The following is a 27,475-nucleotide window of genomic DNA, read 5'->3' as shown; positions in this document are numbered from 1 at the left end:
GTTGGGAGAAGTTAGGGGAACTAAGAAAGGCAAGGGGCGGGAGCAAAGTATTTTAGGCACGAGGGACAGCCAATACAAGGGGACAGAGATAGGAGGCAGTGCTGTGTTCAAGGAGCTCCCAGTTAGGTGAATCTGGATCATGGAGTGTGATAAGGGGGAATAAGAAGGCTGGAAAGTTAGTAAGCCATCTGGTTGTGGAGAGATGGAAATGCCAACCACTTAAGGTTTATACTTGATCTTGGGGATACTAGGGAGCCACTGGAGTCCCTTAAGCAGGAGGACTGAGAGGTGAGACCTCGTTATCTTGGCAGCTAGATGGAAGAACTGGAGAGGAGAAAGTTGAATCAGGAACGGTAGTTAGAAGGCTGGTGCATCACCAGACTAGAGGTGATGAGAGCCTCAATGAGGGTTATGGGTAAAGGAGTGAAAAGGACATAAAGATTTTGTGAAGGTAGAAAGAACAAGATTTGTCGATTGATTATGTTTATGGAGTAAATAATGGTAATGAGTAAGGATGCCACTGCAGTGGCAGGCTTGGGTGACTGAGGATGGTGGTGACCTTATAAATGATAGGGGGAATTGGAATGGAAAAGAGTTTAGGGAAAAGATAAGAAGTTCTGATTTAGACATATTGCCTTTGAGCTCATTATGCCATTCTTCCTTTGTCCTGAATGTGCTTTAGTTCTTCTACTCTTCTTTTATATTGCTCATTCAGTTCATCATCTGTCTTGATTGAATCCCTGCTCACCCCACATACAAATACTTTGGCCACATCATGAGAAAATAGGTCTCATTGGAAAAGATGCTCATTTTGGGAAAAATTGAAGGCAAAAGGACAAAGGGATGACAAAGAATGAGATACTGGATTGATCGTTTCATGGCAACAATGACTATGAACTTGGGCAGACTTTGAGAGATAGTGGAAGATAGAAGGGCCTGGCATGCTACGGTGCATGGGGTCATAAAGAGCTGGACAAGACTGAATTATTAAACGACAACCACAAAATTCTTCATTGGCATATCCTGTATCTCAGCTACAAGGAAGAAGGCTTTCCTTTTTCTCCTTTGCATCTTGTCTTCCCATATCCTTGCATGTTTACAATAATAAATTCTCAAATTAAAGTCAGATCGTTTATTGTCAGTATTGTATCTTGGAAGATTAGATCAACCTCTATGGCTTACTCCTATAACAGCGTTATCCTTTAGCTAGCCATATGGAAATATATCCCCATTCTGCCAAACTCTCCATGTAGTGCTGGTGCTTTTTACTTTTTTGTTTTTAAACCCTTACCTTCCATCTTGGAATTAATACTATGAATCAGTTCCAAGGCAGAAGAGCAGTAAGGGCTAGGCAATGGGGGTGAAGTGACTTGTCCAGGGTCACACAGCTGGGAAGTGTCTGAGGCCAGATTTGAACCCAGGACCTCCCATCTCTAGGCCTGGCTCTCAATCCACTGAGCCACCCAACTGCCCCTGCTTTTTACTTTAAAGTCATTTCGGTCACACAGTGTCCTTTAACCTTGATCCCTGGTCCCTTTGTTCTTGACTAATCTAATCCCCATACCTGAGTTATTTCTGCCCATCCACTTTATCTTTTCCTTCTCCCTAGACATGAAGTATACTATTGGAAGACATGATGAAGCCCCAGTAACTGGCTTTACTATAGATTCATGCTGTCTAAGCTCAGCTGGGCATGCACTGACACCTACCAATCCTTCTTTTCTTCTCTGATTGATTCCCTATCATATTCCCCACACCAGCTGTTACAAATATTCTCTCTCTTCAAGTCCTCAACTCCACCCCCGTGCCTCACTCAGCAGATGGCCTAGTCTCCTATTTTCCTGAAAAGGTTGAGTTCATCAATCATGAGCTTCCATCATACTGCAAAATCTCTCTTTCTTCCCCCTTTTTTTCCTTCCCTCCAGTCTCAGAGGTATTCTCCCTGCCAAAGTCAATCATTTCCTATGGGCCCTTGGTCTTATTCTCCTAAGGCTCTTGATCTTTCATTCATCCCTCTTTCTTTTCTTCCATTTTTTCCTCTTCTTCAAACATGAACAGTCTCCCTGATCCTAATATCTCCCTGAGTTATAGTATCCATTTTCCTCCCCCCTGCCTCATCCAGCCTTTTTCTTTAACTTCACATGGCTAGTCTGGTCATCCTACTTAAAACAAAAGTTCTAAGTAAGCCCAATCAGAGGGAAAGGCCCAAAGGAGCAATTTGTGAACTCTAGAGGTACAATAAGCTTTCAGGGTAAAGAGGTTTCTGGGCATTGTAGATAAAAACCAGGAGTACCGCTGATAAAGAATATATCTTGTTTGAACTATATATCTATCTCTTGCTTGAACATAGTCGTTTGCATATTTTCTTTCCCATTAGAAAATTATCTCCTTTTGCATTTCTTTATATATCCAGGCACCTTAGGACAGTGTCTGACTGTTGACTAAGTGGTTTTCTTCCAATGGGTTTAAATATCCCTCTATCTCTTTTGTTGATTTATCTTCCCCCTTCTCCTTCCAAGGGAGGAATGACCCCCAAGGCTCTGATTCTGCCTCTTTTCTTCTTTCCCAATGCTATGGTCTTGGTGATCTCCTGTCCCACTCTGGAGAAAGTGTGTTTTAAATCTATATAATCCATTCAACAAGCATTTATTAAATGTCTGCTTTCTGTCAGGCATTGGGCTAAGGATACAAGGATAAAAATGAAACAAGAAATTTACATTAAACTAGGATGAAAGAACATGTACACAGAAAAAATAAATGCAAAGGCATTTCAATGTATGAAGAGCCCTAGGAACGGAGGGAAATCCCTCAAGATCCCTTATAGAACGTGATTCCAAGAGGCATCGATAAGCAGAAAGAATATTGTACTCAGACTTTGCCTAGCTGTGTGACCCTGTGCAAGTCACTTAATTCCCATTGCCTAGCCCTTGCTGCTCTTCTGCCTTAGATTATTCTAAGATGGAAGGTAGGGTTTTTTTTTGGGGGGGGGAAGGAATATTGTAGACATAGACCTATTTAAAAAAAAACAGGAGGCCATTTTGGTCTGAAGGTAGAATGTATGAAATGGAGTCAAGAGGTAGTAAGCCTAAAAAGAGAGATGGGAGCCAAATTTTGAAAGGCTTTAAATGCCAAAGGGGATTCTATTTTGTCCTAAAGGCCAGCCAGAGCCTCTGGAGCTTCTTGAGAAACAAAGTACCATGATGAATGCCTTACAAATATCAATTTGGCAGCTATGTTGAAACAGCTTGGAGAAAGCAGAAGCTGTATTCAAGGAAAACAAGTAGTAGTCCTTTGTGATAAATGAGAGGTATTGAGAAATGAATAAGAGTAGTTGTAGTGTGAGTAGAAAAAAAGAGATGGATTCAACAGATGTAAAAATAAAGTCTACAAAATTCGGCAATTATTTGGTTATGGGTTTCCTCCACCATTTTGAAATTATCGTTGTGATGATGGTGAGTATAAAGTGTCAAGAATGACTCCTAGGTTTTTGATCCTGGATAACTGGAGGAATTCTGATGTCCTCAATGGAAATATGGGGGAAAGGAGGAGGGATGGATTTAGGAGAAGAAACAAAGAGTTCCAGTTGGAACATGTTGAATTTTGAGATGACTGTGGAGCACCAAGATGGAGGTATCCAGGAGGAAGTTGGAGACACAAGACTGAAAGTTAATAGAAAGATGAGGACTGGATATGTATATTTGGTAATCCATAGGAACTAATGAAATCATAAAAAGATTATAAAGAGAGAAGAGAAGGCCTAAAACAGAGACTTGGTGCCTCCATGCATAGGGAGTAGAATGTGGGTTTTAAATCTTTCAAAGGAAGCTGAGGAAAACTTAGGTACAAAGAAAGCCAGGAAAGAGCATTGTCATGAAAATAAAACAAAGCAAAGCTGGAGGGAAAGGGCATCTTTAACAGTACCAAGAATACTGTAGAAAGGCAAGAAGAATGGCGATGGAGAAAGCCATTGTATTTGGCAATAAACATGTTTAGCAACATCTTGCATTTGCAGGTAAATAGGGATGGAAACCATATTGCAATGTGTGGAGAAGTGAGTGGGGGATGAGAAAGTAGAGGAAATGAATGTAGACAATTTTTTCTAGGACTGGATGGCAAATAGTGATAAGGGGTAGGAGGATATGTTGAAGGAATGGTAAGGTCAAAGTTAATGAGCTTAATTTTCTGACAGAATTTTCCCTTGGGAATATAAAATTTTATAAATCTTAAGCATACTTGATAATCAAGAAAACTGACTTCTATGATTTCACATTCCTTTTTTTTTCTTAAAAAATGAAGTGACTAACACCCTGCTTTATTTTTGAATTTTGGGTGTGAGTTTGATGGCTGTGAAAGTGAGATGCTAGGAGCCTTGATTAAGCATAGTGTGGGCAGTCACTTTTTCTCTATTCTTAACACAGTTCTGCCAAGGCGACCTGGGACAGCTGGCCCTCACAGATATCATTTCAGGTTTTACAGTCTCCTGTTTGGACAGCCAGCTATTTGGTTAATGTAGTCAGCGGACACAAGGCACAAGATGATCCCACACTGGGAAAGCAAAAGGAATAAGAGAATGGGGCTCATTTGGCAGGAGCTCGTTCAATTACCATTCACTGTCCCCAGTTCTCTCATTTTCCAGTTCTGCCCCAGCTGTTTTATGGTTTCAGTGGCATAAGTTGAAAGGTGACAGTAGGGGGAGGAGTGATCCAGGCAGCAGCTGGGAGACATCCTTAAAGTCCATGGAGTAGCCTGTGTTGTATATTCTGGGTAGAGAGTGAGTGCATGGATTTCTCATGAGTCCTCAAAGCATCTTGGCTTCCTCAACTTGAACCAAACAAGAAACTACCACTTTTTCCTCTTCCCTTTAGAATGTAAGCTCTTTGGGAATAGTATTAGTTATATTTATATCCCCAATGTCTGGCTCATTGTTGTTGTTTATTTCTTTCAGTCATGTCCCACTCCCCATGGCCCCATTGAGGATTTTCTTAGCAAAGATATTGGAGTAGTTTGCCATTTCCTTCATTTTACAGATGAGGAAATTGAGGCCAAGTAAGTGACCAGCCCAGAATCACACAATTAGTAAATGTCTGAACCTGGATTTGAATTCAAGTCTTCCTAACTCCAGGACTAACTCTTTATCCATTGTGCCACCCATTTGCCTCCCAAGTATTGAGGTCAAATATGTGATCAACCAATTTATAAATGAAATGATAGGTTCCGTTCCATCTTCCCAATGGCCAAATGGGCTTGTCTTAAACACAACTCTAGGACCCTGCACTCTCCTTAATCAGCATTCCTGATTCTCTCTTTGTCCTTCTTATTGCTTCACTGGATCTTGTACCCACATTGTTACTTCCTGGTTGTTGCAGACACCTGGTCAGGGGGACAAAATTTACCACTCAGTCTCCTAATATCACTACATGCTGCTCCTTAGATGACATCAAATCTGTAGTAGGTCGCACTCAGTGAGTACACTCTCCACTCTGGTCTTCAGAGGCACAGAATGAGTTGCATAAGATGAATAGGTATGGACAGGCTGTGATCTCCATCACAGATCTCTGTATCCTCCCAATATCCCCCTCCTTTATAGCTTTCCTGTCCAGGAAAGGTACCACCTTCCTTCTCATCACCCAAGCCGCAAAGCTTGGCATCATACTTGACTTGTTACTCTCACTCACATATCCAGTCAATTGCCAAATCTCAACACTCTCCCCAACAGCATATAACCTCTTTCCTCTACTCCCATAGCTGCTATCTTAGTTCAACCCCTCATCCCTTTCACCTGCACTGTTGTAGAAGCCTCCATATTGGTCTTCCTGTTTCATGTCTCCACCTAATCCAATCTATTCTCCAGACAACTGCCAAATGACTTTCCTGAAGTATTATTCCCCTATTTAAAAAACTCCAGAAGCTCCCTTTTGATTCTGGGATAATATATTGTTTTATATTTATCTCATCCTTTATTAATTGCTATTTTGTGTAAATTTTATAACTGATAGAAGTATTATTACCTATATAGAAGTAATTATATACCTATAGGGTAGCTACAAGGCACAATGGATAGAATGCCAAGACTGGAATTAGGAAGACCTGAGTTTATATCTGGCCTCAGACACTTACTAACTGTGTGATCCTAGGCAAGTCATTTAACCTCATTTGCCTCAGTTTCCTCCTCTATAAAACGACTCGGAGAAGGAAATGGCAAACCACTCCAGTATCTTTGCTGACAAAACATCAACTAGGGGCATGAAAAGTCAAATATGACTAAGAGGACTGAACAGTAACGGCAGTTATATGCCTATTTAAAGTGTGCATCCTCCAAGATCTCTGATCAAAGTATGTGACTGAAAAATTGCAAGACCGCTGCTTTATACCATAATGTCCTCTCACTTGTACTCTGCTACTTTTTACCTTTATTTTTGCTCTTTTTATCTTTACCCTTCCAAAGCACTAGCTCATAAGTACTTTCTTCATGTGGCTTTGGACAAGTCATCTCTCTCTGGGCCTCAATTTCCTCAATTCTAAAGTGATGGGGATTGAATGAGGTGGTCTCTGAGGTTTCTTCCATCCCTAAATCTCTCATGCTAAAATTCCTTCATTGGCTATATTTCATTTTTTAACCTGACTTCTCTTCCCTCTTTTTTGTATATGTGTTTCTTATGATAATTTTCCCCGGTCATCTTTGCTTTTCTTCCCATTCTTCCATTGCTTACCTATCACTTTTCTCCCACTATTCCCTCATCATGTTTCATTATGTAATTTCTTTAAATCATGGAACAAGGAATTAAATCTCTGGAATAAGACTAGCTGCCATTTTGGGAGAGTGTGGAGGAACCAAGCAATTTAAAGGAGGTTGACTTTAGAAAAATCTGGGAAAACTTGTATGAACAGAGTGAAGTCAACAGAACCAGAGGGCCAATTTATATGGTAAGACCTTGGAAAAGACAAAACAACTTTGGTAGACTTAAGAACTCTGATCAATGCCATGACCATTTAGAGTTCCAGAGGATCAATGGATTGTGCAACCCATTTCCTGATATACAAACAGCAGCATGTGACATGTGACAACATTTTCTGATACAATCATCGTGGGGATTTATTTTACTTAATTTTGCATATTTTATATATGTTTTGTTTTTCTTTTTATTTTCCATTTAGCAAGGGGGGAAGAGGAGAGGGCAAAGAATCTTCTGTCATCCTAATAAATAACTGCCAGGTGACTCCGTGGATTGAAAACCAATCAGGCCTAGAAATGAGAGATTCTGGGTTCAAATTCCTAATTGTGTGACCCTGGGCAAGCCACTTAACCCCCATTGCCTAGTCGTCACCACTCTTCTGTCTTGGAACCAATGAGCAGTATTGATTCTAAGACAGAAGGTAAGGGGTTTTTTAAATAAAATAAATAAATACATACATGTATGTGTGCATATACACAAGACTAATTGTGAGATAGTTATGAAAAGAAGTCTAGTTGGGGGTTATCAGAAAAGGTGTCATGCAGAAGACACTGCCTTAACGATAGCTTGAGGGAAAATAAGCATTCTCTGAGTCAGAGATGAGGAAGGAGACGACTGAAGCATACGCAACAACTAAAATTTGTCTGGAGCCTTATGTTTTCCAGAAGAAAGGGGCCCAGGGCTGCTCCTCGCTTTTCCAGGGAATCGAATGGGTGCCACTTGGGCAGAATTCCCCCGTTAGGTCTCCGATGTCACCAGAGGACACAGCTGCAGAAGAATCCATTCGTGTCGTGGGTAGGAGAGAAAGTGTTAGCTGGGGATCTGGCTGGGGAAGAGAACGAGAAGATTGCATACGATACCAGGACCGGGAACCATCTCCAGCTTAGGGAGGGTGCTGTTTTCTTTCTACCTTGAAACTTATGTGGTAACAAGTTTAGAAAAGACTTCTCAAGGGAAGGCAAACTTACCAGAGAAAGAAAAACAGAAACGTGAGGGGTGGGAGACACTCTGCATATGATTTCAATGAAACCAAAGACTTTTCTCATTAAAGTGTTTTATGATCTGTGGCACACATGTACATGACACCATACGGGGGAGCTGTGAATAAGACTTAGGGCTCGTGCCAGGGCTCTGATCAAACAAAAGAAACCCTTTGTGAGTGACTCTTGGGTACCAGAGCAGGAGGGCCCAGATCCTCTGTCCCTTTCATCTGACAGTGTTCACCAAACTCGCCAGCAGCATCACCCCATATGGAAAGAGAGCAAGGAGGAGGCTCCCCAGGGTTTGTGGCGAGCCCCAAGTCAGATGGCAGTTCACTAGCCCAGAACCCTCAGCAGTATTTTTTTCCTCCTTCTTGCCACAGTTCATAAATGTAAACACATCCCTTTCCATGCGAGACCGCTTACTTTTGCTGTTCTACACAGTCCCATCCAGATAAGATAATTATTGGCCTAAGCGAAGCCAGTGGTACCATATGCTGCTTTGACCGAGCCATTATATTCCAGCAGACCACTAGGCAGAGTTGGATAGCCACTGGAACCCGATTTCAAGTCAGGAGGTTTTATTTTAACATGCTCAGGGATGTAGCGAGTCTCTCATTTTCTGGCAGGCAGTTAATGAGACCTCCTTTTTGCTACCTGATTATGCAAACTGAACAAAGACTATACACAATGGTTTCTCCCATCTGGTGAATAATGCAATATAATTATTTAATTAGGGTCTCGTACCACGTGCACAAGAAAAATGGAGCCAAGCACATCAACCTAAGCACACCCTGTGGAACCATTACCCAACACTTGGTATTCTGCTCATTACTTCTGTTTATTTACTGCCCACAGAATCAAAAAGATTTTTCTGACATCATAAAGAGGCAGAATGAGGCAAACTTAAGCAGGATTTATTCTTCAATTATGTTTCCTTGAAAGCAGAAATAAAAAAAAAAAAGCTGTGTATCTTTTTTTATTGGTTTACAAGCCTCCTGTCATGGCAGGAACCATCTCTCTCTACACTCAGCTCCCATATATTGTTTGTCTCAGCTCAACAATGTGTCCAGAGTCCTTCTTCCTTGCCATAGGAAACTCTCCCCATTTTAAGGTCACACTGGCTTTTGTTGTGCAAATTCTGTTTTCATATGGCTTTCCTGTTTCGAGTCATCCTTCCATATTACTGGCAAACAGCACTCAAAATTGAGCAAACATGAAAAGGGGATCCATATACCTTGGATTTGTTTTTTCTCACCTGGGGATAGCAGAAATTTGAATATTTATGCTCATGAAAAAGAGCTGGGTGGATTTTTTTTTAATAAAAGGGTTACTTATTCTACCCAAAGCAAAAGAGTCTTTCTTAATTTTAAATATTTACCTTTACATTTCCTTCACTGTTTGAAGTCACATTTCAATCATACAAAGTTTGTCACTAAAGGAAGGGGGCAAGAATAAGTAAGAGAGAGGAGACAGAGGAGAAGAAGGGGAGGATTGAAATAGAGACAGAGAGACCAGGACAGAAAGAGAGAGAGATCACACCTATAACTGACCATAGGAAGAAAGCATTTAGAGTATGCAGAATTGGGAATTCTGAAATATATGAAATTTTCTGTTTGTTTTAACCCAATCTGTTGTGATTTTGCTCTCTCCTGGCACTCTGACTCCTTTCCTTACCTAGTGAATCTTATTCCTTGTCCTCAGTTTCCTCATCTCTAAAATAGAGACATACCTGGGATCCCTATACCATGTGATTGCCCCAAATAAAATAACACAAATTATAAAATAAACAAATAAAATAAAATTTGATTACCATCAAATCAAATACCATATGTTAAGTCCTTTGTAAACCTTAAAGCACCATAAAAATATCAATTATTATTATTAACTTCATTATCATTAGGGATAGGGACTAGACAAATGACTTCATTAGTTATGGAACTCCCAGGTGAGGAAACCTCCTCCATTAATGCAGATCAGCACCTTCTTTGAATCTTACAGACTCAAAAACTTGCCTACAACACTGAATTAAGTAACTTGCCAAAATGTATCAGAGTTATACTGCCAATATGTATCAGGGACCAGACTTGAACTCAAACCTTCCTGACTCCGAGACCAGTTCTCCATCCACAATAGCACTCTGCCTCTCAGTGTCATTATTATACTCTGCTTGTTATCATCAGCATCAGCATCAGCATCATCTATACTTCTAATGAGAATTCATTCTCTGAGTACAAGGGGAATATTTAGAGGTGGGGGGATATGGATCTTTTCAGGACCCTGAAACTATTGGAACCTGAAACTCATGCCAGATTACTTTATGAAATAAATAATGTGTTGGTCCATTTCTCCAAAAGCTCTCATTAATATGTGAGTGCTAACAACCTGTATGTGAGGGGAAGACTCTTTTATCCCAATTTTTTTTCCTGAGATTCCTTGACATTTCTGCTAAACTTCATGGGCAGACACAATTGAGCTGTTTGAGATCCACCATGATTAAAACTCCTAAGGTCACTATAGGGAAGATGGGTTAGGCAAATACTTGTCTAAACTAAAGAAGGAAAATTATTGTTAGGTGATATAACCAGATTGTAGGACTTGCAGTCAAGAAGGACTGAGTTCAAATCCTGATTCAGATACCTAATAGCATGTAACACTGAGTCAGTCTTTCAGGCTCCATTTCCAATATCATCTATCTCATGGGATGGTTGGGAGGATCAAATGATCTAATATATATAAAGTACTTTGTATGCCTTAAAGCACAATATATTTGTTAGTTATTACTATTACTAGCTCTTTAGTTCATACCTTTTTTTGTTATATGCCAACAATATCTTCAAATGTGCACTGAGAGATTAGAAAGCCAGTCCTGGAGAAGGGAAGATGCTGGGTTCAAATCTGGCCTCAGACACTTCCTAGATATATGACTCTAGGCAAGACACTTAACCCCAGTTGAGCCTGGTTCTTACTACTCTTCTCCCTTAGAGCCAATATTTAGTACTGATTCTAAGATAGAGGGTAAGGGTATAAATATGTATGTATATATGTTTCACTCAAAGCAAAATGAGGAGAATGTTGTATACAATAAAAGCAATATCGTAAGGATGATCAGATGGAAAAGACTTAGCTACTGTGATCAAGACAATGATCCAAGCCGATTCCAAAGGACTTAAAATGAAAAATAAGATACAATTCCAGAGAGAAAACCATTAACTCTGAGGGCATACTGAAGCATATTCTTTCTACTTTTCTTATTTTTTCTAGTGAATATATTTTCTTTTGCAACATGGCTAATAAAAAAGTATGTATGGCATGGCTTCACATGCATAATTGTTATCATATTACTCTCTTCAATGGGTAAAGGAAGGTTGGAAGGGAGGGATAAAATTTGGAACTCAATATTTTTTAAATGAATGTTAAAAATTCTTGGGGGAAGCTGGGTGGCTCAGTGGATTGAGAGCCAGACCTAGAGATAGGAGGTCCTAGATTCAAATCTGGTCTCAGACACTTCCTAGCTGTGTGACCCTGAGAAAGTCACTTAATCCCCATTGCCTAGTCCTTGCCACTCTTCTTCCTTGGAAACAATACACAGTTCCAAGATGGAAGGTAAGGGTTTAAAAAAAAATAAAAATAAATTATAATTATATACAATTGGAAATATTTAATAAAATAAATAAAATATACATTTTAAAAAAGATGGTTTTCTGAAAGTCATCCCATGAATATAGGACATGAAGCCCAGTAGACTTACTCTTCTCTCTTTAATCGAGTACCTCTACTTACCATTGGTGTTTGGCTTCCTTCCACAGATACCTAGCACTTTATGCATACAAGCCCCAGAAGAATGATGAGCTGGAACTGCGCAAGGGAGAGATGTACCGAGTCATTGAGAAGTGTCAAGATGGCTGGTTTAAGGGAACCTCACTGAGAACTGGGATCTCTGGAGTCTTCCCAGGAAACTATGTGACTCCTGTCTCCAGGTGAGGGGAATAGAACATGCCTGTTGATTTGCAGAGGTCCCCTCCAAGCTTCCCTTCAAGGCCCAAAAGATAACCGAAAATATAAGATTATACCATCATAGTTTTTTTATTATTTTAATTACAAATTTCCACATAAGTTTTCCAGAGTCATATGATCCATATTGTCTCCCTCTCTTCTTCCCTCCCTGCTCCCTGAGCTGACAAGCAATTCAATCTGGGTTATAATGCATTATCACGTAAAACCTACTTCCGTATTAATCATTTTAAGTGAATAATCTTATAGAATCAAAATCCCAAATCCTATTCCCCAATAAACAAATGATAGATCATATATTTTCACCTGCATTCCTACTCCAACAGTTCTTTCTCTGGAGGTGGATAGCATTCTTTTTTTAAGTCTTCAGGATTGTCCTGGATCGTTGTATGACTGCTAATAGCAAAGGGTCACTTCTAGTTCTAAAAACAATTCAATAATGAATCTTCCAAATTATATTTTACTTGGTATTTGATGAGTTAACTTAAAGGGAATTAACCAGATTGAGCTTTATAGTCACTTCCATCTGTGAGGTTCTCCTAACTAGCTCAAAAGCTATAGTAATAATACCAGAAAGGCATGATAACTCATCTTTCTTTGAAAATCCATAACAGATAAAAATACAGGGACAGGGGGCAACTGGGTAGCTCAGTGGATTGAGAGCCAGGCCTAGAGATGGGAGGTCCTGGGTTCAAATCTGGCCTCAGACACTTTCCAGCTCTGTGACCCTGGGCAAGTCACTTGACCCCCATTGCCTAGCCCTTACTACTCTTCTGCCTTGGAGCCAATACACAGTATTGACTCCAAGACGGAAGGTAAGGGTTTAAAAAAAAATACAGGGACATCACCCTCACCTAATGAAACAAAATGGTTCCACAAAATCAGATCATTCAGTGAAACAGCATTCCTAGGCATGCTATTATAAGTCATGGGTCAAACTGTCTTCCTATACAGTTTCATGAAATTATCAAGATGTTTGAATATGTATGATCTTATTAAGTATGTAGGGGTGTGACTGTACACAAACGCAAATTAACTCAGCAGTTAAGAGTAGACTGAGCTGACTTCCTGTCTTCAATGAATATATGCACTATCTACTATGTACTAGATATGACAGAATTCCTTAAGCTTGTTCTGATTAGAATTATGTTGAAAGACTAATTTGGGGGTTAGAATAGAAGTTTGTTGATTATATCAGATTCATTGGTTAGACCAGCATCATAACTGATAGTGTGAAATTGATCTCCATGGTTCTCTTATGACCAGGGAGCACCTTAGCTGGGTCAGGTTACTCAACAAATAGATTTTTAGGAGCTCATTATTCAGGCCCTCCTTTGACCATCCCAAGAGAGCTTTAACTGATGATAGCTAATTAAGAGGTGACCCATCAATCTATCCTTACCTCCCTATCCCCGAAGGTGGACAGGTCACATACAAAGAAAAAAAAATCCTCTCTTCTTCATCTATTAACCAAATTCTGTTAAAAATGAAGACATTTGGGGACAGTTGGGTAGCTCAGTGGATTGAGAGTCAAGCCTAGAGATGAGAGGTCCTGGGTTTAAATCTGATCTCAGATACTTCCTAGCTGTGTGACCCTGGGAAAGTCACTTAACCCTCATTGCCAAGCCCTTACCATTCTTCTGCCTTATAACCAATACACAGTATTGATTCTAAGATTGGAGGTAAAGTTTTTAAAAATTAAAGAAAAAAAGGAAGACATTTTTGGGAATTCCCAAGGCAAAGAAAATGAAAAAAGCAGCAGACTGAACTTTATCTCTGACCTAGATCCCAAATAGGAATGAATGCATAGTAATTCTTCTTAATATATATAAGAATTAATGCATTACATGAAAAATAGATTTTCACAAGTCTAAGGTCATTGAATTCCCAATGTCACTGAGGAAACATTCCAATTCAGCTCATTTATTTAGTCATTCATTCATTCACTTATGTATTTTTAATACTGGTTCTCCCCATTCTACCAAAGCTAGAAGTGCAATTGTTGTTCAGTCATGTCCAATTCTTCATGACCCCACCATGGATCATCACTATGCAAAGAAGAGGCAAGGTTACTAGAGTGGTTTGCCATTTCTTTCTGTAATGGACCCTTTTGTAAGACAATCAGAACTTAAGTGGCTTGCCCAGGGCCACATAGATAGGAAGTATCTGGGTCTGCATTTGAACTCAAGTTTTCCTAACACTGGACCTAGTACTTTATCTATTAAATCATCTAGCTGCCTCCTAAGCAAGCTTAAGAAATGTAGAACCTATTCCTAAACCTGATTCTACCATTAATTAGCACAGGAACTTTGACCTGCCTCATTTCCTATGAGGCTAATTGACTCCTCCTTAAGTAACCTGATGGTGTTCACACACACACACTCTTTCTGTCTCTGTCTCTGTGTCTATCTCTCTCTCTGTGTCTCTCTCTATGTCTCTTTGTCTCTCTGTCTGTCTCTGTCTCTGTCTGTCTCTCTGTCTGTCTCTGTCTCTCTGTCTGTCTCTCTCTGTCTCTGTCTCTGTCTGTCTCTCTGTCTGTCTCTGTCTCTGTCTGTCTCTCTCTGTCTCTGTCTGTCTGTCTCTCGGTCTGTCTCTCTGTCTCTCTCTCACACACACACACCTGGTACAGATATCCAATCAGTTTAGCCCACAGCAGCTCAGAAGTCTTGACCTTGAAAGACCCCTCAGTCATCCTCAGTCTCTCCAGGATCTGGGATTACAAGTTTGTACCACCAGGTACATCTGGCTGAAGCAGCTTAACAAAAATAAATGTAGTTAATACTGTCCCTGTGCATGAACTGGGCTCAGCAATAGGGAAGCCAAGGTAAATATGCCCCATGCTTTCCTGCTCTCAGGGAGCTTATAGCCTGCTAGTTTAAATTTCATCTGGCATGGAGCATGCACAACTAAGTACAAAGGACAGAGCCGGACAAAGTGCTGTGAGAAATTGGAAGACGGGAAAGATCCCTTTTATAGGGGAGGCTGAGATGTGAGGAGGCAGGATGCCCAAAAGCCATAAACAACACTAACATACCTGAATGTGGCGTGACCACACATACTATGTCATATTTTATACCTGATCAGACTTGGAAAGAGGGAACTCTGTTTTCGTTAGGCCATTGGAGAGAGAACTGAATGATTTCTATCAGATTGTTCTCTTCCTTAACTGGTAGTTCCCCAAGTCAATCAGTCAAGCATTTAGTGTTTATTCAACACCTACTATGTGCCAGATACTATGCTGGGACATAGAGGTACAAATACAAAGAATTAAGCAGTCCCTACGCACAGTGGCCTGACATTCTCATGAATTTGAAAGGACGTGCTTCTTTGGACTGACCTTCTCTCTGGTCCTCACATATGACATTCTGTCTCTCCTGCCCATACGTGTGTCCTGGCTGCTCCTCCAGCCTGGAATGCATACTCTTCTCCTCTATCTTATAGAATCCGTGACTTCCTCCATTATGAAGCTTAATCATTACCTCCTAAATGAAACCCTTTGTTATAAAATTTAAAAAAAAATTAAACTCTTACCTTCTTAGAATCAATACTAAACACTGGTTTGAAGGCAGAGGACTAGTGAAGGCTAGGCAACTGGGGTGAAGTGACTTGCCCAGCCCACCACAGCTAGGAAGTATATGAGATCAGGTTTGAACCCAGGACCTCCTATTTGTATGTACGGAACCACTTAGTTGCCCCTATAATCCCCTTCTTTACCCCCCTCCTCCTAGATGCTTCCTATCAAAGTACCTGGTATTTAATTATCTTTTATTTATCCTGTATGTAAACATGTATATGTACACACTATATATATGGCGAATAGAGCTATAAAGACAAGAGTGAAACAGTCCCTGGCCTGAGAGCTTACATTCTGTGGTGAAAGAAAATGAGTGTGTATATGTACGTAGAAACTAGGTGGCGTGATGAATGGAGCAAACTTGGAGTCAGGAAAACCTGAAATCAAATCTGTCCTCAGACACGTTGTAGCTGTGTCACCCTAAGAAAATCACTCGATCCCCTTTGCCTCAGTTTCCTCATTTGTCAAATGAACTGGAGAAATCAGTGGCAAACCACTCCAGTATTTTTGCCAGGAAAACTCTAAATGGGGTCAACAAAGAGCTGGAAACGATCGAAAAATGTCTCAACAACAATCTTTTTTTTCCCCAAAAAAAGAATTTCTCCAATTCACTGCAATCCTTAGGCAAAATAACCTTGAAAATTCAACTGTGGCAAAGTAGTATCCAAGGATATAGCAAGAATACCACCAGTGTATTTTGTTTCCCCTTTGGAAGCCACTTGAGTCAGTAAAAATAATTGGCTCTGGCAGGTCTAGAGTTGCATTTCAGTCAATGAAGATTAACACTAGTCGCTCTTAATGCTTAAACTGCTCATTAACCTACATTCCTCCACCTGGATTTGACAAAATAGCTTGGCTATGAAATAAATGAGCAGTATGTGGTAGGGTAGTGCCATTCTGGAAGTCTGAGAGCTGAATGTGTCATCAAATTGATCTGAGGCTGAGCGCAAAGAATTTGTGGAAGGGAAAATGATCATCATTTGTCACTAGAAGATCTAGTCTATCTATACCAGGCCAATCAATCATAGCTCATTGGGTGGGGGGGTGTCTATGAAATCGTGACTTTTCATAGTGTCATGGGATTTTGAGTTTATTGGCACCTTAGAGATCACAGACTGAGAAATTGAAGGACATCTAGTTCAACCAGCACCCAGAAGGACTCCCTATTATAACATACCTGCCAAGTGGTCCTCTTTCCTCTACTCAAGGACCTTCACAGATGGGGCGCCTGCCACTTCTTATGGCAATCCTGCTCCCCTTTTGTTGGGCTCTCTTTCTTAGGATTTGTTTTTCAATATCAAGACTAAAATTTTCTTTTTCCATAATTTACCCATTAGGGCACCTGTTGGCATAGCAGATATAGTATTGGGCCTAGAGTTAGAAAGACTCCTCTTCTTGAGTTCAAATCTGGCCTCAGATACTTACTAGCTGTGTGACCCCGGGCAAGTCACTTAACCCTTTTAGCCTCAATTTCCTCATCTGTAAAACAAGCCAGGTTAGGAAATGGCAAATCAATCCAGTATTTTTGCCAATAAAACCCTGTAATGGGGAAGTATCCTAGAGGGATTTAAGATGTTACAACTCACCTAAGAACTCCTCAGGGACAATTAAGCACCAAACCCTTTGATTATGAAACAAAGTTTATTTTAACAAAAGGAATAAGGGGAACTGGTGGGTACGACCCTGACACTCTCCAAACTACCTCCATCCAACTCCTAAGTACCCTGCTTAAGGAGAGCCTTCTCTTCTTCTTTGGGCCCTACCTACCCCTCCTTATGCTATCTAAAACCCTTTCTCAAGTTATATGACTTAACCCTAATCTTCCCACCAGTAATTAATAAAGAAAGAAAGGAAAAATCCTCTGGGTTTGGCTGCTGTACTAAGTAACTCAAAGTTATAGATGGAAAGCTTTGAATTACCCTAGCCAATAGGAATTCTGGTAGATGGACCACTGCCAGATGAAGACTGGACTCAGGGAAATTAGTGAGTAGACCCTCTACCTGGATGCCAAAGAGTTCTCCATGAAATCCTGACTTCCCAGGGAGAATCTCTTAGTACAAAATTCCTCCTTCAGCTTGAAATTGTAGGCAGAGACAAAACCCACTCCCAGCTCAGATGAAATCCAAGAATGCAGTGAAGTTCAATTATTTTCAGTTTTAGACTTCCACAATTCCTTCCTACCCAGAATCCTTTCCCAGGATTTAGCTCAAAATTCCCTTCTTTCCACTAACCCTAGAAAACCAGTCTTATCCCTAACTTATATTCCTACAACCCCAAATGAGGTCATGAAGAGTTGGATGCAACTGAAAAATGATTAAACAACAACACATTGCTGCTGGTGCTGCTTTTTGGGAACAAACAAAAGGAGTCTAATCCCTCCTACATATAAGGGTCCTTCAAATACTTGACGATAAGCTATCTTGTACCAACTCCTTCTATCCCCAGTTTTTTCTTCTCCAGAGTAAATAGACTGAGTTGCTTCAACTAATCTTCATATAAGATGAGCTCAAAGCCTTTCACATGCGCCACATTCTGGACATTCTTCAACTCCTCAATGCCCTTCAGATGTGTCTGGGACAGAACACAATATCCATACGAGGTCTGATGAAGGTAGAGAATAATGATAGGTTATCTCTGTATTCCTAGAAATAGTTCCTTTCATCGTACCCATTCTCCTCCACCCACTCCCACTGGAACCACCTGGACTCTTCTATAGGGTCTTTGGAATCAAATAGTTATACTTCCATCTGTCTTGCCTAGAGCCAGTCCTCCTCCTCATTTCCTGGCCATTTCCAGACCATGCTTCCTCCATTCTAGCTCTCATCCTCAACACCCACCACCATCACTATCAGAATCACTTGGCTTCTGTTCCCAGACCTCTGGGCTCTAAAATGTGATTTATTTTCCCTATCTTGCTATGGAACCAGGCTTCCATGTCACTCCCCAGCCATTACCAAACCATGCTGCCCTTTTCTCTCCTCTCCTCTTTCCCTCTCCCTTTTATGTCTTATTCCCCTCCCCCCAACTAACAAGGAAGCTCCTAAAGGACAAATACTGCCTTTCTTGCTTGTGTTTATGGTTATAACACTTCAACAGTTCCTGGCATATAGTAAGTACCTTTTTGGTTCAGTCACTTCAGTCAAGTCTGATTCTTCAAAACCCCATTTGGAATTTTCTTAGGAAAGATACTGGAATTGTTTTGCCATTTCCTTCTCCAGATCATTTTACAGATGAGGACATGGAGGCAAACAAGGCTAAGAGACTTGCTCTGGGGCACACAGCTAGTGTCTGAAGTAAGATTTGAATTCAGGAAAATGAGCCTTCCTGACTTCAGACCCAGTACAGTTAATGTAGTCTATCGCCAAGAATGTCACAGTTAAGAATGTTGCAAATAAGAATTATTCCAAATGGTCCTCATTAGCCTTATGGCTTAATTAATCCTAATAGTACTCTATCCATGGCTCCACCTAGCTGCCCCAGTAAATACTTAAATGCTCTTTTATTCATACATTCATATAGACCAGGATTATATAGCTTTGATTGCCACATTACCTGACTAACTCATACTGAACTTGCAATCTACTAGAACACCTTAGATCCTTTTCAGCTTCACTGTGCTTCTCTCATCTTGTACTTGTGAAGATAATTATTTTTGTAGCAAAATGTAAAATTTTATGCTCATCCCTATTGAATTTCATCTTCTAGATTCAGCCCAGTGCTCTAGGCTGTCGAGATCACTTTGGATCTTGACTGTCATTTGGTATATTAGCTCCCAGCTTTGTGTCATCTGCACATTTGATGACTATGCCATGTATGTCTTATCCAAGACATTGACTAAAAATGTACTATAGTCCACTGCCAAGCACAGATCCCTGGGGAATTCCACTGAAAATCTCTTGCCACATGGACATTGAACCATTAACAACACTTTAGACCAGCTAAATCTGAACTTACCTATTATCAACTTGCTCAAATCTTACCATCTTATCCAAAAGAAAAGCTGTTGTCCAGGTATTTCAGTTGTAGCCAACTCTTCATAACCCCAGGGTTTTTGCTTTGGTTTTGTTTTTGTTTTTTTGCAAATATACTAGAATCATTTGCCTCTTCCTTTTCTAGCTCATTTTAAAAGGCAAATAGGGTTAAAAGACTTGCCCAGGGTGATATGGCTAGTAAAAAGAATAGAAGACATTTAATTAGAAGTTTTGCCAAAGTCTAGCTAAACTGTATCCACAGAATTCCTCTCATTTGCTAGTTTAGTAATCCTATTAAAAACAAAAATCAAAAAGGAGTCAAAGTTAAGCTCACTAGTTTATAGTTTGCAGTTTCTGTCCTCCTCCCTTTTTTGGTGATCATCAGCTTCAGTACTTTCATTCCTTGATGAGGAAATTGAAACTGAGAGTGCTTAAATGATTCCTCTAAGATTCTACAGACATTAAGTGCCAGATGAAAATATGAGCTTAGTCCTTGTTTCCCCTAGAATCCAGTGAGTTTTCCCCCCTATATCACACTGCCTTCTGTCATACATAAAGATAAAACTAAATGTTTTCAAATGTAAACTGTATGACAAGATTATACTGGAGTCATCACAGAAGAACTAAGTTCAATCTACTAGTTGATATAGGACTCTCATTGCAATAACCTTGAGTAGAGATAAGTCTTTAAAATCCTTGCCTATATGAAAATAGATTTTCTGGAGGGAAATATCTCAAACAAGAATGCTAGTCTTTCTGATTTTCAGTCACTCTACTTTTAGACACTAAGCTAAGTCTCTATTTTCTTTATTCTTCCTTTTATCTCTTTTCTTTAAAAAAAAACAGGATTTTCTCATATTCTTAGAGCAAAACATTTGTTAACACTTTTGAAAAATATTACTACTACTACATCCCAAATGCCAACTAGAGATCTTAAAGCATTATAGAGTGGGTATTTAACTCTCAACTGATTTTGGTAAGCATCATTTTAGGTAGCACCATTACACTAGACCTAGAATTAGGAAGACCTCAATTGAACTTTGGCCATAGACTCTTAAGAATAGGTGATTTTTTTCCCTTATTTTGCTCAGGAGCCAGGCTTCCATGTTACTTTGCAGTCATTTTCAAACCCTGCTATCCCTAAATGGCCCCTAAATAAATTAGAATGTTTTAAGATCTGTAGTTGGCATTTGGGGGAGCGGTAACATTTTTCATAATCATTTCATAAGTGTGACCCTGGACCAGTTTCCTCAAATGTAAAATGGAGATAATAAAAGCACTTATTTTCTAGGATTGTTGTGAGGATCACAGTGCTTGGTGCATAGTAAGCACTGTGTCAATATTAGCTATTACTATTATTGTCAAGTATAATAAGAATAGAGGCAGCATAAACTAGTGAATAGTATGCTAGAATCTGAGAAAGATCTGTATTCATATCCCATCTCTTATATTTCCAAGTTGTGTAACCCTAAACAATTTTATGTGTCTTAAATAATCATCTACTATTTAACTACCAAGCCTTAATTTAAAAAGGTCATTATCTGAGTTAGTGCAATGAGTTTCCACATTAAGCAGTCCACAAAATAATGAAATAACTATTCCCAAAGAAAAAATTTGAAACTATAAGATGAAAAGTAATATTATTGAAGCCATTTTTTAATATGAGAAATATCTCTAAAGCTAAAAGCTAGCAGTATTTGCAATGGGGATGCACCAGAAGCTAAAACAATCCAAACATATGTAAAGCAAGAATGTCTTCTTTCCCCTTTTTTATTTAATGTTTAGGTGTGCCAATGATAGCAATTACACACACACACACACACACACACACACACACACACACACACACACACAAAGAAAGATATAACCCTAGACTAAAAGGAAGCAAAATATTATTCTTTGCTAATTACAAATTGATAATTTACTTAGAAAACCCCAAAGAATCAGCAAAGAAACTAAGCGATAATAGCTTTAGGTAAGTAACAGGATACAAAATAAATCTATGGAAATCACCAACATTTCTTTATAGTAGCAATTTTCAAAGTATACCTTTGTATACTTTGTGAAATCTGTACACCTCTGAGTCTCCATAACACTTTTATAGAAACTACAAGTTAAAAACTATTTTCATAATAATATAGAAATAACTTGCCTATTAAAATACTCTTCCCTTTCTAACTACATACATGTATGAAGCCAATTTTTTTCATATAATTTAACCAAAATAACCTATCACAAATAGATTGAATTCACAAGCAGATATGAGAATGTAGTCATCTTTGGTAAGCCAGACATTAATGAAACTTGCAAAAATATGTAAAACAATGTCACTATTCTTGTTAATTTTTTCTTTTAAAAACAGTTATTTCTTTTAAAAATATATTATTTACTTTCATACATAATGGGTTTATTATTTGACCCCTAGAGGAAAGATAAAAATATACATATTTCCCTCCCTTCTTTGCAAAGGCAGGATGATATGAATATAGAATGTTGCAGATACTACTTTCAGATTTCATTTACCTGTTTTTTAGCTTTACTGAACTGTCTTTTATTTTTCTTTTTCATTCTCATTTGCAAAGGATAATTCACTGGATAGGGAAGAAGGAGAGATTTTAAGAAATAGAAATGATATGAAAAAATATCAAGAAATAATTTTAAATAAAAATAGTATACTTTAAAAAAAAAAGACAAGAGTAAAGGGTTGGAGGAGGGTTGAATATATCCTCAACCAGTCATATAATGCCTATGTGCCAAAAGCTATTCAAATTTCTTACCTTTCTATAACCTCTGAGCCTTGCTGTGCCAATAGAATGTAAGGTCCTTTAGGGAAGGAATCATTTCTTTTTTTTTTTTGTCTCTGCATTCCCAGTGCTAATCATAATCTCTGTCAAAGAAAAAGATAATGAATACATGTTCATTTGAACTGGAGGTTTAGAAAAAAGGAAGGAGCAAACATGGTAAATTACTAAAAGATACATGAATATTTCTAGGAATAAGGAAAATTTTGAGGACTCGGCAGAACCATTCCTAGTGGACCTAACAGATAAGAGATTCACTTCCAATGGACAAGTTTTATAGCTCATGGGAAAATCATTTAATCTCTCTTTGTTCAATTTTTTTTCATCTGTACAATGCAGTTAATATTCACATTATCTTCCTCACAGAGTTGAGGCTCAAATGAGATTATGTAAAGTGCTTTGTAAATTGTAAAATACTATATAAATATCACCTATTAGTATTATAGATTTCTTTCTCTGTTAGTGTCTCACTGAAGTCTTGTCTTGAAGAATAAGTAATAGACTATGAGTTACCCTCAAATGTACTGTTTTAGCAAAGCCATTAAGCACTGTTAGTGTGGTCTTGCACATAAGTAACTCTGATGTACCAGCCCACTTTATTTTATTTGTTTTTATTATCTATCATAAAAGCAAGTTCATCAGATAGTAGTTGAAATAAAATAAGCATTCATTGTTAGTTTTTCTGACAAAGATGTTTATCAATAGCTATTTTCAGAGTTGTTACAATGGTTACAGAAAAGACCCATCCATTCTTAACAGTTGAATGTTTGTTTATGAGACCTTTCTTCCCATATCTACTAAAAAGAAATATTGCTTTCAGCTCAAGGGACCTTCTCCCTCATTGAAGCCCTAACCCCATGTTATAGAACTATTACATGTGAATATGTTACTATCATGGCACCAGGTATCTTCCTTTCCCATTTGTCTCCATTTGGTTTAGGGATTGAACACTCACTATGCAGAAGTCTCCACATCTATTAGGTGTTATCTAAGTGTCCCTAGGGCCAGATATAACATGTTTTGTTCCTCAATCTCTTCTCCTAGAACTTCCATGAATTCACCACATCCCCACAGGTAAGTGTACAGAAACAGCATAAGTAATTAGTGCATGGAAGAATAGTTGAAGGTAGTTCTGCCTCTTCCTCCATTTCATAATTTCTAAACATTTTCAGCTGAGCATCATTTTAAAACTTCAGTGTAAAAAAATGTCCATTTATGGTCTTGAACTTTGACAGCCCTTGAAATTCCTATTCAAGGCACAAAAATGCCCTCTGTTCCATTTCCCAGAAGTTTTGGTCAAAGGTCTTTGGAAATAGAATGAAGGATGCATCCAGACAGAATCAACTAATTTTTGGACTGTTCTTTCCCTTCCATAAAACATCCTAGTCAGATGTAGCTGAGTCATTAGTTTCATCTAGATGTGGATAGGGTTTTTTGTTTTTGTTTTGTTTTAAGAATTAATTAGGATCATAGGATCATAAAAGTGGAGGGGATTTTAGAAGTCATCAAGTCCAAACTACTTCATCAGATTGATAAGGAAATAGAGAATCAGAAAAATAAGTTGATTTACCCATAGACCCAGGTCATAAGGGACAGAACTTGACTTTTCCAAATCCAACATTTTTCAACTCTGATTTCTTCCCTAGACCAAGAATTCTAATGTTTTATGATTGTTTTATTTTTGGTGGGGTTTATTTTTCTGTTATTTTCTCTAGAACATTCATATTGAGAATAAGTATATCATAAAGTTGTCTAAGAATAGTCTTAGATCATCTAAGAATGAACACTGGGAATTCATTGTTCAAGTATGTACATTTCTCTGAAAATGTTTTCATGACCAAATATTCCTGGATTGATATGACCTCCCATTTTTGGATCCTACCAATAGCTGGTGCTATTTTTTTTTCCTATAGATGACCTGCCTGGCACTTCTGAATCTGAATCCTTTCCCTTTATTCCATTCTGCTTTATTACTTAGGGTCCCTATAGGAGGAGCTGGACAGTCCCGGAATAACATACCTGGAGGATCTCCACTGGCTAAAGGGACGGCAGGAACTGCTCTTCCTGGAGGTGGGAGTCTAACCAACCCAGCCACTACTATCAGACCCATTGTTCCACTAACTGCACCTCAGACCCATCCCCAGCACCAGGCAGCTTTTCCTCCCATGAGCAATTGTCTGAGGCATTCAGCTCAACAAGCAGCCAGCCAGGCTCGAAGTGCCATGCAGATAGGTATGTATGCTGATAAACTTGTACCTGTTATTTTCCATTCTGTTTCATCAGAGTTTGACTCTCAGGAGTTCCAGGTGTGTAATCCCCCAGAATGAATTTTTTACCTACCTTTAAGCCAGCCCACTGAAGGGAGAAGTTTTGGGGTTTTTTTTGCTTATCATAGTCATAAACTTCTGTTAATCTTGGGAAAGTTTGCTTGTTTTTATCAAATTATTCTATTGCAGCAGCTGAAACAGATTAGAGAAGTTACAAATATTTACTTTTTTTTATTGTAGTCAGAAAACATAATCAAATAAGATTAACACTGGCGCCTACGGGCAACCCATGGATGAAGCAATAGTTGTTCAATCACACAGCACTTTCCTTATGCCCTTCAGTTGAAATTGTCCTAGTTAGGTAGCATGTCACAGAGTAGGTGATAAGGAAATCCTAGATCTCAATAGGCCTCCATTTCTAAATTGTGTCTTAATATGACTTGGGTAATCCAGGAAGGTAGGTATCATTGATGTTCTTCATTTATGTTGAAGCCTCATCCACAGCCAGACTGATACTGTGTTAAGAGGACTAGATTGCCTCAGGATGGCATGAGATGAAAAGAAAGTATGGGGCGGTTCTTAGAGACACACAGAAAAGTAAACACAGCTTGTTTTGAAAGCAAAGTCTTATGCTAGTGAGGACTATGGGAGGCTGGACTCCTCTGAAGATGCTAGGGGCTGAAGTTGCCTAATGATCTTAAGATGCTGCACAAAATAGCATGGCACTGTCAGAATAATCAAAGACACATGGAGGTAACATGGTCCCTCTTCAGTGAAGCAGATTTTCCCCTTCATTCTCTTTCTTACACCAGCCCAGTTGTCTAAGAAATAGTTGGTTGGCTTGAATTGAAATGTTGGCTATTTTTAAATATGTAAAGGGTTGTTATATGGAAAGAGTGATATTCGATTTGGCCTCTTTGGGCTGAGAAAGTAGATTAATTTCCTCATGTGGATAATTAAGACAATCCTGCTTTGTGATGAATCTTATGGTCAAAAAAAAATGAAATTTTAAGGGGAAAGGACCTACTTGAACAAAAAAATATTTATAGCAGAACTTTTTATGGTGTCCAGGAATTGGAACTTGTGGATGTGGTCCATCAACTGGGGAATGGATGAACAAATTGTGGTATATAATTGTGATGAAATAAAATTGTGCTGTAAGAAATGGTGAACAGGTGATTTCATAAAAGCTGGAAAGACCTGCATGAACTGATGCAGAATGAAATAAGTGGAGTACAGAGAACAATGTACACAGTAACACCAATATTGTAAATTGATCAACTTGAAAGACTTAGCTACTTGCAGCAATACGATGATCCAGGACAATTCTGAAGGACTTATGACAAAGAATGTTATCCACCTCCAGAGAATGAACTGTTAAGAGTCGAAATGCAGATGAAAGCATATTAGTTTTTCAATTTAGTTTGTGTTTTTATTTTTACAGTTTAGATTTATGAGTATTCTCTTACAACAATGAACAATATAGAAATGTATTTTGCATGATAATACATGTATAACCCAAATCAAATTGCTTACCATCTTCAGGAGGGTGAAGAAAAGGAGAGAAAGAAGACAATTTGGATCTTGTAACTTAAGAAAATATATGTAGAAAATTATTATTTACATGTAATTGGGAAAATAAAATATCCTTTTTTATTAAACTATTTACCCATAGGACAAAGCTTGTAATATTACCAGGGTGATGGTTGGTAGAATCAGAGAAAATGGGGTAAACAGATAGCTATTTATAGAATTTGCGGAGGCCAGAGAGGACCATCTTGCTCAAAGCATACCTGAGCAAACATCCCCTCCACAACATTTTCTGACAAGCAGACATCCATTTAAAGACTTCCAGTGATGAGGAATTTGTACTGTTCAAGAATAGTCTTCTCTATATTTAGATAGTTCAGATTGAGAGATGTTTTTTATTTTGTACTCAGCCAGAATCTTCCCTATAGCCTTTTGTTTTCACTTGCTCTTTCTATTTTTTTAATTTTATATTTCATTTTATATGCATTTAAAAATTTTGAGTTCCAAATTATCTTCCTCCTTCCTGCCCATTCCCAACCTATTGAGAAAGCAAAGAAACATATCAATTATACATGTAAAAACATGTAAAACATTTCAATTTTAGCCATGTTGCAAAAAAAAAAAAAAAGCAAGAAAAATAAAGCAAAAAAAAGTATTCTTCAATCTGCACTCAGATTCCACCAGTTCCTTCTCTGGAGGTGGATAGCATTTTTCATCATAAACCTTTAGAATTGTCTTCGATCATTATTTTGAACAGAATAGCAAAGTCCTTCACAGTTGAACATCCTACAATATTGCCATTATTGTATATAATGTTCTCCTGGCTCTTTTCACTTCCTTTTGCATCAGTTCATATATGTCTTCCTAGGTTTTTCTGAAACCATTCTGCTGAACATGTCCTGTAGTACACTAATGTTCCATCACAATCATATACTACAACTTGTTCTAGCCATTCACCAATTCATGGGCATCCTCTCAATTTCCAGTTCTTTGCCACTACAGAAGAGTTACTATAAGTATTTTTGTTCCTATAGATCCTTTTCTTTTTTTCTTTGATCTCTTTGGGTTTAGACCTAGGAGTGGTACTGTTGGATCAGAGGATATTCATAATTTTATGATTTTTGGTCATAGTTCCAAACTGTTCTCCAGAATAGTTGGATAAGTTTCCAATTTCACCAACTTTAATTAGTGTCCCATTTTTTCCACCTCCCCTCCAACATTTGTATTTTTTTCTGTCATATTAACCAATTTGATAGGTGTGAGGTGGTACCTCAGAGTGGTTTGAATTTGTTTCTATAATCAATAGTGAATTGGTTCATTTTTTCAAATGACTATAGATGTCACTAATTTCTTCTTCTGAAAACTGCCTGATTATATCCTTTGAC

General features: G+C 38.6%; 1 protein-coding gene across 4 annotated transcripts in view; it reads left to right on the top strand.

Annotated features, from left to right (window-relative positions):
* The window catches only part of SH3RF3 (SH3 domain containing ring finger 3), a 629,698-nt gene that overhangs the window by 462,857 nt on the left and 139,366 nt on the right, over positions 1–27,475 (top strand). For all 4 annotated transcript variants that reach the window (XM_007501218.3, XM_056808193.1, XM_007501221.3 and 1 more), the window contains 2 exons: positions 11,743–11,913; positions 24,272–24,525. In XM_007501218.3, the coding sequence (XP_007501280.2) occupies positions 11,743–11,913; positions 24,272–24,525 (425 nt within the window). The remainder of the gene's footprint in view (positions 1–11,742; positions 11,914–24,271; positions 24,526–27,475) is intronic.

The sequence above is a fragment of the Monodelphis domestica genome, chromosome 8 (assembly GCF_027887165.1).
Source record: "Monodelphis domestica isolate mMonDom1 chromosome 8, mMonDom1.pri, whole genome shotgun sequence".
NCBI classification, from domain to species: domain Eukaryota; kingdom Metazoa; phylum Chordata; class Mammalia; order Didelphimorphia; family Didelphidae; genus Monodelphis; species Monodelphis domestica.
This window is presented reverse-complemented; position numbering and strand designations above follow the sequence as displayed.